At 34.0% G+C, this 11,437-nt stretch overlaps 1 protein-coding gene across 2 annotated transcripts in view; it reads left to right on the top strand.

The window, feature by feature from the left end:
• KCNJ3 (potassium inwardly rectifying channel subfamily J member 3) overlaps positions 1-11,213 on the top strand; it is a 145,550-nt gene extending 134,337 nt beyond the window's left edge. For both annotated transcript variants that reach the window (XM_032286430.1, XM_032286432.1), the window contains one exon: positions 9,136-11,213. In XM_032286430.1, coding sequence (XP_032142321.1) covers positions 9,136-9,722 — 587 coding nt within the window. In that variant the 3' untranslated portion in view covers positions 9,723-11,213. The remainder of the gene's footprint in view (positions 1-9,135) is intronic.
• Positions 11,214-11,437: the final 224 nt, after the last annotated feature.

Here is an 11,437-nt window from a genome sequence, read left to right on the forward strand (position 1 = left end):
CAGAATATGTGGAGATTTAAGGAGACTCCATCTATTTGAAAACTGCAGTTTCTGGAAACAATTTATGTATTCTTAATGGCTTTGCAACCTATATCTCAAAAGAGCCTGTTGCAAGTAACCTTAGTATTACTGAACTGTTATGTATGCAGTGTCTGTGTTTTATAAATAAGATTTTAAAAAATCATAAGCTTCTTCAGAAAGTTTATACTTTACATTTGGTTCAGCTCAGTGCAACACAATAGAGAACATGCAGAGAATGCCAACTTGGTGTTACAGTTATTATATCTTGGAAGATAGGTGAAATTTTTGAAGTACCTTGGAGAAGAAACAGCTATAGTCCTCATTTCACAACCCTCAGAGCAATATGTAGAGTGGACGAGGAAATCACTTGATATGCAATATGCTCTGCATGCTAAGCTATTAGCTGATTCAGTTATTAAAACAACTGCCAATTTGAAGAAAAAATAGAATAGATTTAGGGGAAAACCTAATACATTATTTGGTTAAATTTGCAAGTTTTTCTCTTCTATGTACATGCCTGTGTAAATGAAAGTTGTAGTATATTGCCTCTATTTAAGGATTCTTCTGGGAGAAAATTATCAATATTTATTGTGCATGCAGTTTACATATGTCACTTAATTTCATTTAATTCTCACAATCTCCATGTGAAATCAGCAGGGTGGGCCTCAATTTTCAGATAATGAAACTAAAGCTTAAAGAGATGTGTTAGTTTTTTTAAGGTCACATAGTAATTACTGGTGGAGCTGGGATTCAGTGTTTGATGTTAGGTGCATCTGGCATTAAAACCGATGCTTTACCCTCTCTGCAATTGGCCTCTAGGGCTGATATGACCTGCTTACTATGGACACCAGAATATCAGCTTGCATTGTCCTGTAGAATCCCTTTGCTTCAGATCATTATAGTGATACAAAAAGGCTTTGTTTATTCAGGAAAGTAGGTAAGAAGCCTGGTTCCCACACTAGAAATGAACAGTGTACAATTTACTTAATAACTAATAACTCAAATATATATATATACACATATACCACCTATATATATTTGTACAAATAATATTAATTTTTAATTCTGTGTTTGGGTTTGAATATGTTATCACTAAGGAAGTCATGCAATAGTAAAGTTATTTGCTGAGAGCTTGGGTTTGGGAATCAGTATGAGCTCTGGATTTAGCTCTTCTGTTTACTCTGTGTTATTTGAATTTTCAGGTTCTAATATTCTTCTGGATATATGAAAACAATAAAATCTTATTTACAGTTTTGCTGTGATGGTAAAATGACATAAATATATAAAACCTATATAGCACATTATTTGGCACATCGTTCATTACTCAATATGTAATTGATATCACCACTATCATTTTTATGTTTATAATTAGCCGTTTTAACCAACAGTTGCATTAGCAAATATTTCTTTTTCCTGTCAGTAGAAACATGATTCATTCATTTTAATTCTTTGAAGTTTACTCATCAATTGATTTCCCATACTTTTTCCACCTGTAATAGCTACAATAAATATCACTAATATTTATTAAGACATTGCTAAACATATTGCATACAATATCTTATAAAATTATTCCAATTATCCTAGAATACAAGTACTATTATTATCATAATTTTCAAGATTAGAAAAACAGAGGTTCAGAGTTAAACAGCATAGGTGGTAGAGCTGGGATGTAGCCCCAGGGTTGTCTGGTACCAGAGTACTTAACTCCAGAGACTTGTGCAGAGTGCCTCTGGTATTCATCTCTGCAGAAAGGTTCCTCTCTTTCATTCCTTGCTTTTAGTTTTATTGTGGCAAATATAGTCCCCTTGATCACAAAATCACAGTCTTGATGCTCTTGTACCCAAAATTTGACACTTTTAAGTTGAATACTCATTAACTCTATTACCAATTCTAAACTCTCTTTTGTTCCTTCTTTTGCTTACACAGTACTACTTGATAGAGAGGTGGGATTAAGAACATGAATCCGGCTGGGAGCACTGGCTCACCCCTGTAATCCGAGCACTTTGGGAGGCAGAGGCAGGCAAATCACGGTCAGGAGTTTGAGACCAGCCTGGCCAACATGGTGAAACCCCATCTCTCCGTCTCTCCTAAAAATACAAAAAATTAGCCAGGCGTGGTGGTATGTGCCTGTAGTCCCAGTTACTCGGGAGGCTGAGGCAGGAGAATTGCTTGAACCCAGGAGGCAGAGGTTGCAATGAGCTATGATCTCACCACTGCACTCCAGCCTGGGCGACAGAGCAAGACTCCTTATCAAAAAAAAAAAAAAAAAAAAAAAAAAAAGCATGAATCTTCAAGTTTTATTTCTTATGTTAATTTCCAGCTGCTTCACCTATAAGTGATCCTACTATCTTGTATCATCCTGTGGCTCAGTTTCTACCTCTAGTTAGGAAGGGGGATAAAGAGTTGTGAGGATTAACACATAATCCTATACAGATATTATTACTACATGGATTAACTGAAGGATATTTCCTTTTTTTTTTTTTTTGCTTTTGTTTAATGCATTCGTGATAAAACACAGCCTCAGCCACCATTACAGGAGAATGAATGCTCTTTTGCTCTCTCTCCTCTCTCTTTGTCTCCCTGGCACTGATTCTCTCTATTCTTCTATCCATCTTTCCTCCTTCCCTTTGTTTCCTTCCCCAACCTTCCCCCAAACTCATCTATATTGGGTAAGGTTTAGATAAAGCCTCCATGTGCAGAAGTCATTGATTGCGTGATATTTTCTGTGTCACAGCTTTCAGACATTCCTGTTGGCCTGTGGTTACATTGTTTTTAACCATATTGCGCCCCCTTTGTGTGATACATCCACCATCTCCGGCTAGGAGAAACAATGGAAAATAACTGAGTTGGAGATATCCTGAAAGTTGAATTAAGGACTTGTCGAATAACAGCTCACTTTGTCATTTTCACTTTAAAACCTTCCACAGATCTGTTCTTTGAATGAATGTTTAATTCAGTTAAAAGGATGAACTTAGTGCAATTTAAAGGCAGAATCAAGAAAGGAAAATGTCAAAAATAAAGAGGTTAGACTATGTTGCCTTTACCATTTTAAACGGACATACTGATACTGGAATAAATTACATTAAACAATAATATATACCCTTTAAAATCTGTGAATATTGCAATGCAATGCACAGAATAAATTTTTAAAAAATGTTTTTTATCTAAGGATTCAAAAGTCCCAGCTATTTCCAGTAGCAGCATCTGTTGCTTTGCCAGTTTCCACAGAGATGAGCTCGTGTTGATTTTCACCACATTTGTTCAAGTCTGGAATCTGGTTAAAACATGCAAACAGTTGTCTTGCTGGCTAAGAGGTGCAATCACATAGTACCCTTTGAATAACAGTATTTACTTGCATTTATTTCAAATCAAATGGCATTTGCAATTATGAATCTAAGCATGGATTATTTTAAAATAACTTTAATTAGAATAAGAAATATAAAGCATTCTAATTCTAGAAGGAAGAATGATATGATACATGCATGTTCTTAGAAAACATAATGATATCTACTTTAAATCTTTTCAGTTGAAATTTGCATTTTATTTTTTCATCACCATTTTGGGATAACTTTTGCAAAAAGAAGTAGTCTCTCAATTACATCTTATCTTAGTTCATTGTCTAAGATGCAGACTGGCAAACATAGACATTTTTCTGTTATCCAATTTATAAGTCTTCCATATCCTTATCCATATATTGATTGCAAATTCATAATATCCTGAGATGAAACCAGATTTTAAAGCTACGATTGTGAATTTAAAATGTCTGCTATTTAGGTACCTACATCAATTAAATCAGGACAGAAACAGTAGAAAAACAAAGGTTAAAGTGCTGGCAAATGTTCTTGGTATGATTAACATAGCATTAGCATTGATTTTAGCCCTTCTGCTTGCTGCAAGCCTTTTAATACACCCTACATGTTCATAGTCTCCTCTGCTATGAGGGATAGTTAGGTGGAAAATGTTGAGAAACCCTAAAAGTTGGAAATATCAGTAATGTAACTGTTTTCTATATTTTTAAATATTTTGAATGTTTAATTGCCTGACAATTTTAAAATCAAATTACTGGCCAGGCATACTAGCTTGTACCTGTAATGCCAGCACTTTGGGAGGCTGAGGTGGGCGGATCACTTGAGGCCAGGAATTTGAGAGCAGCCTGGGCAACATAATGAGACCCCATCTCTACAAAAAATTAAAAATTAGTCAGACTTGGTGTGTTGTGCTTGTAGTCCCAGCTGCTTGGGAACAAGAGGCGAGAAGATTGCTTGAGCCCAGGGGTTTGAAGCTGCAGTGAGCTCTGATCCCACCACTGCACTCCAGCCTGGGTGGCAGAACAAGACCCCACCTGAAAAAAAAAAATTGATACATCATAGTCAGTGACTTTTAAACTTAATTCTTAATGTTCTATATTGCTAATATGGTTAAATTACAAATATGTAAAAATTCTTCACATATTAAGGCACCTTACTAATTTTCAGGAAAAACAGGAAATGCAAGTGACTATTACAGAACAATAAAAACACTAGTCATGAATGAGCATTGCCTAAACACCAAGCAAGTTTCTTTGTCTTTTACTTTCAAATTCTCAGTAGGTTTATAAGAGAAGATAATATTTTCTCTGGTTTATAAAGGAGAAAACAGGGTAAGAGAGCTTTAGTTAATTTTCACAAGCTATTTAATCGTGGCAGTGACAGCCAAATTCATAAACTTTTAAATTATGTTTCAGATTGCCTCATTTATGTGAGTTTGCTGTGGAAATAAGTAAAGTTTATATAGTAAAATAGATTCTCCACCTTCTTTTTCAGTCAAACTCATGCATTGGAATTTCAGTAACAATGATTACAAGTATTTTAATGCCAAGAAATATTTCCACTGTAGATGTCATAGCGCTTTAAGTACCTTAATAATTGATGGCATGTTTTCCCAATGTTAAAATTTTCTAAGATTTTATTTTCCCAATTTTTTCCTCCATGTAAGTGTCTGTAGTTCCTTTCCATGGCTTCTGATAATCTTATAGGAAACAACTCAAGGGCATCTTAAATGTGGTATGTTGTAACGGTAAAAGCAGGGACAAAATTCTGATTTTTAATTTAATGTTATTTTCTCAATGTAAAAAAAGGCCACCAAAATGAAATGGGGTAGGATGGTGATATTGTCAAATTTTATTTCAAAATTTACTTGTGATTGTTAGAAATAATTGAACAGACTGAATAATCTGAATTTACTTTTACTCGATATATATATATGTGTTTATATTAATCAAAGGACAAATATACAAACTTTTCTTATATTTTAAAACACTGTATTATATTGAATATGTTACCTCACTTAGTGTAATTCTGCCTGACATCAATTTTCAATGGTTGAAGTTTTTAAAATTAAAAATGTGGCCGCGTGCGGTGGCTCACGTGTGTAATCCTAGCACTTTGGGAGGCTGAGGCAGACAGATCACGTAAGCTCAGGAGTTTAAGACCAGCCTGAGCAACATGGCAAAGCCTTGTTACAAAAGTTACAGCTACTCGGGAGGCAGAGATGGGAGGATCGCCTGATCCCGGGGAGGTTAAGGCTGCAATGAACCAAGATCGTACCACAGCACTCCAGCCTGGATGACAGAGTGAGACCTCATCTCAAAACACATAAAAATAAAAAAGGTTATAAGGAAGTATTATGATTCAGTAAAAGTATACTTATAGTCTTTTTTTCTTAAATTTAAATTAATGTCTTGGACTGGAAAGACACTTAGAATGACAGTGGTTGCTTTTAGAGAGAAAATATAAGTTACTTCCACGTTGTTTTATTATTTCATATCTTAATGAATAACATCAGATATTTATTCTTTATTCTAGATTTTTTTTATCTTTAAATTTCTCCCCCAAAAGAAAACCAAGTAAATATATCAGGAAAAACATCTTTTATTTTTCCTGATTAAGTGATAATCTACGGTTTTTCTTATGAAGTGCTTAGAGGCTAGAAAGTTATTAGAAAAATCCAGAATGCTGCTATGTGTGCGTTTACACTAAATATTTTTAAACTAATTTTATTATCTTACATATGTTTCTGGGGGCTATTCTTCACATTAAATTGCTTATAAACACGGATATTTGATCATGGTCAGATTTGCACCATTAGAGTTTAACTGATAACTGGATTTCTAACTAAAATATTAGGGGCATTATGGCAAAGTAAAATATCAACAACAATTTTTAAAAAACCCACACAGAAATAGGATGATACATTTTTTTCTCTGCAGCTTATTAAATCTGTGCTCAAGAAAGGTCAAGAGACTTAACCTCTCTGAGTACAAATTTCTCATCTTTAAAATAGTTATAATATCTTCTTAACAGAACCATATTGAGGATTAGAAGGAAAAAAAAGAGAAGATGAGAGAGCACCTAACACAGTGCCAGCCACATGATAAATACTAATTTACTACATGAATTTATTTTGAAACTGTCTTAAAAAATAGTATGTAGTGATAACCACTAATTATTTGGTAATATATAACAGAATACTCAAGGCAAGATTTTGGAAAGATTCGAATGTGGCTTCTTAATTATATATTATATCCTAATTATCTATATGTATTGTATGTCTGATTACTAGTCAGTTAGAAAAAAGACAGAATATTCCCCTCCTTCAAACTATGCCAGGCTTAAAAACAATGGAAATTACTTAGATGGGAGAGAATGGAAATGAATGAGGACAAATTATCATCACTTGTTTAAATTATACTTAATTATTGAAGGAGTGATCTTTAAAAATTCATCATCATCTTACATTTTAGTAGCCTTTAATAGAAGCCTGACAGATTTCTATTAAAATAGAGAAATTGCTGAATTTCACTACTTAGAAAATTGTAATATATAAGACAGAAACGTGATATATGGTTTTAATTTATTCTAGTACTTCCAGTCTTCACAAAATGAATATTCACAAGTTGACTGATTTGATTGTAACTAAATCTAAATAAATGATTTATGAAGAGAACAAAATTGAATACATTAGAATACCATGAGGCAAATGCTATCCAAGGGACATAATTGATAAACGGAAAAAATTTACATCTGACAGCCAGCATCCATTTCCAGATATTCCTAGAGCAGGCATGGAACTTGCTATGTCATATGGACTAGATCACTGATTTTAGCATATAGATTTCTGAAACTTGAGCAAAAGTTTATTCTGGCCTTATAGGTCCAAAATGATAGAACCACCACAATGACTTTATTTTTCTAGCACATATAAATGTTATCACTTTTTATTTGTTTAGCAAATACTTGGAAAATTTACCCTTTGTCCTCCTAACTCCCATAGCAAGCCTCTGCTAAGTGAAGAGAAAAAAAGTAAGCTCTCATTAACTGAGTCACCTATTTATAGACATTATATGACACATTTTACATTTCTGTGTGTTATTTCATGCTCACAGCAATGTTGTAAGACAGGTGTTGACGGTGCTTTACTCTGCAGAAGAAAATAGTGATACTCAGTTACATATATTTTTCTTTGTATCTGTTTAAATATACTTTAAGTTCGGGGATACATGTGCAGAATGTGCAGGTTTGTTTTGTAGGTATACATGTGCAATGGTGGTTAAGTCATCTACATTAGATATTTCTCCTAATGCTATACCTTCCCTAAGCCCCACCCCCTGTTATCCCTCCCCCAGCCCCTCACCCCCCAGCAGGCCCTGGTGTGTGATGTACCCCTCCCTGTGTCCATGCATTCTCATTGTTCCATAGCCACTTATGAGTGAGAACATGTGGTGTTTGTGTTCTTGTGTAAGTTTGCTGAGAATGATGGTTTCCTGCTTTATCTATGGCCCTGCAAAGGACATAAACTCATTCTTTTTCTTTGGCTGCATGGTATTCTGTGGTGTACATGTGCCACATTTTCCCTGTCCAGTCTATCCTGGATGGGCATTTGGGTTGGTTCCAAGTCTGTGCTATTGTGAACAGTGTCATAATAAACATACGTGTGCATGTTTCTTTATAATAGAATGATTTATAATCCTTTGGGTATATACCTGGTAATGGGATTGCTGGGTCAAATGGTATTTCTGGTTCTAGATCCTTGAGGAATCGCCACACTGTCTTCCACAATGGTTGAACTAATTTACACTCCCGCCAACAGTGTAAAAGTGTTCCTATTTCTCCACATCCTCTGCAGCATCTGTTGTCTCCTGATTTTTTAATGATCGCTATTCTTACTGGCATGAGATGGTATCTCAATACGGTTTTGATTTGCATTTCTCTAATGACCAGCGATGATGAGCTTTTTTTCATTTGTTTGTTGGCTGCATAAATGTCTTCTTTTGAAAAGTGTCTGTTCATATCCTTTGCCCACTTTTTGATGGGGTTGTTTGTTTTGTTTTGTTTTTTCTTGTAAATTTGTTTTACTTCTTTGTAGATTCTCGATATTATCCCCTTTTCAGATGGGTAGATTACAAAATTTTTTTCCCATTCTGTCAATTGCTGATAGAATGATACTCTAATGATAGTTTCTTTTCCTGTGCAGAAGCTCTTTAATTAGATTCCATTTGTCTATTTTGGCTTATGTTGCCATTGCTTTTGGTGTTTTAGTCATGAAGTCCTTGCCCATGCCTATGGTCCTGAATGGTATTGCCTAGGTTTTTTTCTAGGGTTTTTATGACGTTTGGTCTTATGTTTAAATCTTCAATCCATCTCGAGTTAATTTTTGTATTTACACAGTATTAAAGTTTAGATTCAAAGTCAGATTTGTTTCATTTATGACACTGCTTCTTAAATGCTGAAAAATTGTTATATGATTTTTCCATTTATTTCCTTACAGGGACACATATGTTCTGAAATTATTCTATGCAACTTTTGCTTTTGGTTTGTGGTTAATATTTACATAATGATACATGATCATTCAAACATGAATAGTATCAGCACCCTGTGTTTTTTGGCAAAAGAAAGTATATGTATCAAAACTATTAACTTATAGCACAACTTTTAATCTATGCAGTTTATTATTCAGTCTTCAGATAAACAGTACAAAACCTAGATAAGAAAGTGAAATGAATTATTTAGGTCAAACCGGCTTTATATGTGCGTCCACTATGCATAATTTATCAAGAATTTTCTCCTTTTTTTGTAGGGATGACTTGTCAAGCTCGAACATCATATACTGAAGATGAAGTTCTTTGGGGTCATCGTTTTTTTCCTGTAATTTCCTTAGAAGAGGGATTCTTTAAAGTTGATTACTCTCAGTTCCATGCAACATTTGAAGTTCCCACCCCACCTTACAGTGTGAAAGAGCAGGAGGAAATGCTTCTCATGTCGTCCCCTTTAATAGCACCAGCCATAACTAATAGCAAAGAAAGACATAATTCTGTGGAATGCTTAGATGGACTAGATGACATTACTACAAAACTACCATCTAAGCTGCAGAAAATTACTGGAAGAGAAGACTTTCCCAAAAAACTCTTGAGGATGAGTTCTACAACTTCAGAAAAAGCCTACAGCTTGGGAGACTTGCCCATGAAACTTCAACGAATAAGTTCAGTTCCAGGCAACTCAGAAGAAAAACTGGTATCTAAAACCACAAAGATGTTATCAGATCCCATGAGCCAGTCTGTGGCTGATTTGCCACCAAAGCTTCAAAAGATGGCTGGAGGAGCAGCTAGGATGGAAGGGAACCTTCCAGCCAAATTAAGAAAAATGAACTCTGATCGCTTCACATAACAAAGCACTCCCTTAGAAATTATTTAATGTTTGATTTAGTAATAGTCCAATATTTGGCAATGAGGTAACTCTCCCTAAGGAATCTGAAAGTATATTTTCCTCCCAGTTCTACAAGCATATTTGAGAACCCTTCCTTTCCCAAGTATTGCTAATGTGCAGAAAGCCACAGTTATGAAGGGAGGACATAATAAGGAAGTTATTTATGGGCATGTATTATCACATCAAGCATGCAATAATGTGCAAATTTTGCATTTAGTTTTATGGCATGATTTATATATGGCATATTTATATTGTATATTCCGAAAAAAAAAATATATATATATATTTAAAGGGGAGAAACTCTCCCCAACATTTCTAACATATGTATTAAGCCAAACATGAGTGAATAGCTTTCAGGGCGATAAAACTAAATATATGTCTGTGTGTGTGTGTATGTATACACACATATACATATATATATATACATACACATACATACATACATATATATCTGATAAAATTGTGATGTTTTGTTCAAAGTTGTAGTTCTTGTGCATGTTTACTTTATTAGAGTAGGAAGGCTACTGGCATTAATTATTAATACCAAATATTTTAGCCTTAAATTTTTGTCATTTTAAAATCTGATTTAATGTTTTCTGCTGTTTAAGGTCCTGGGAGGCTTTCAATTGTATTTTATATGAGAGAATCACACAAGTTTGTGCTATTTATGGCCCTGCAAAAATATAATCATTACATGTTTAATTGTAAATTTTAGAGCATACCAGTACTAGTATAGCATTGAACATTTCTTATGATTTTTAAAAGTTGCTAGTACTGGGGAGAAATAATTGTTGATTAATTTGAGAATTATTCTTTTCCTAGACGAATTAAAATCTGGAAATCTGTTCTGTATAAGATCTAATACAAAGATGAGCTCTGAACAAACGCTGAATCATTGTTAATAGACAGTAGCCAAGTTATATTGAATATATCAGAATCTGTGTGAAGTTACACATTAATGGTCCCTGTTTCAAACTAAGTCAATTGGAAACATTTTCATTCTTTTTTCCGGAAATTACCTTCATTTAAAAAACCAATCATTTTAAGAAGACATGACAATGCAATGAAACAGATGATAAATATTTATGCTTAAAATATGTATGTCTAATTGAGTCTCCTTTTTATTCTGTTTTCTTGTTTATGACATTTGTTGTAACAGGATAGACTTTTTCCTCACCTAGGGAACCTATCCCATGCCTGTCACTTATCGTTCTGGAGGAAGTTTTTGCACAGACCTGAAAGAGATTAAAATTAGATAAATTGAAGATATCTTAGACACAGTTTTTTGGTGAACACACTGATTTTATTGTTGTCTTGGATCCCTGGTCTACCCAAATAATTTTAACAGTACTGTTTGTCTGATCCCAAAGTCTGATATTTATGACTCACTAGCAGGAATCAAAACTAGTGATCAGTAGAACACTTTCAGAATAAAAATTTGGAATGCAGAGACTTTTATGAAAATTTAAAAGTGCTCCTTAACAGAATATCACGGGTTTTCCTATGAAACTTCTGTAAGAATTGTAATTTAAGTCTGCCCCAAATTAAAAAAAATTCTCATTAATATGTAAGTCGTTAATTGCTAGTTTGGGCTCTTATTATTTCCTATTTTTTAACAATATTGTGATAATTTTATTATTGGCAAATTATTCATCAACACTTCATTGACTATAATA

Source organism: Sapajus apella, unplaced genomic scaffold (assembly GCF_009761245.1).
Source record: "Sapajus apella isolate SASKATOON/1434 unplaced genomic scaffold, GSC_monkey_1.0 scaffold18, whole genome shotgun sequence".
In the NCBI taxonomy this organism is placed as follows: Eukaryota; Metazoa; Chordata; class Mammalia; order Primates; family Cebidae; genus Sapajus; species Sapajus apella.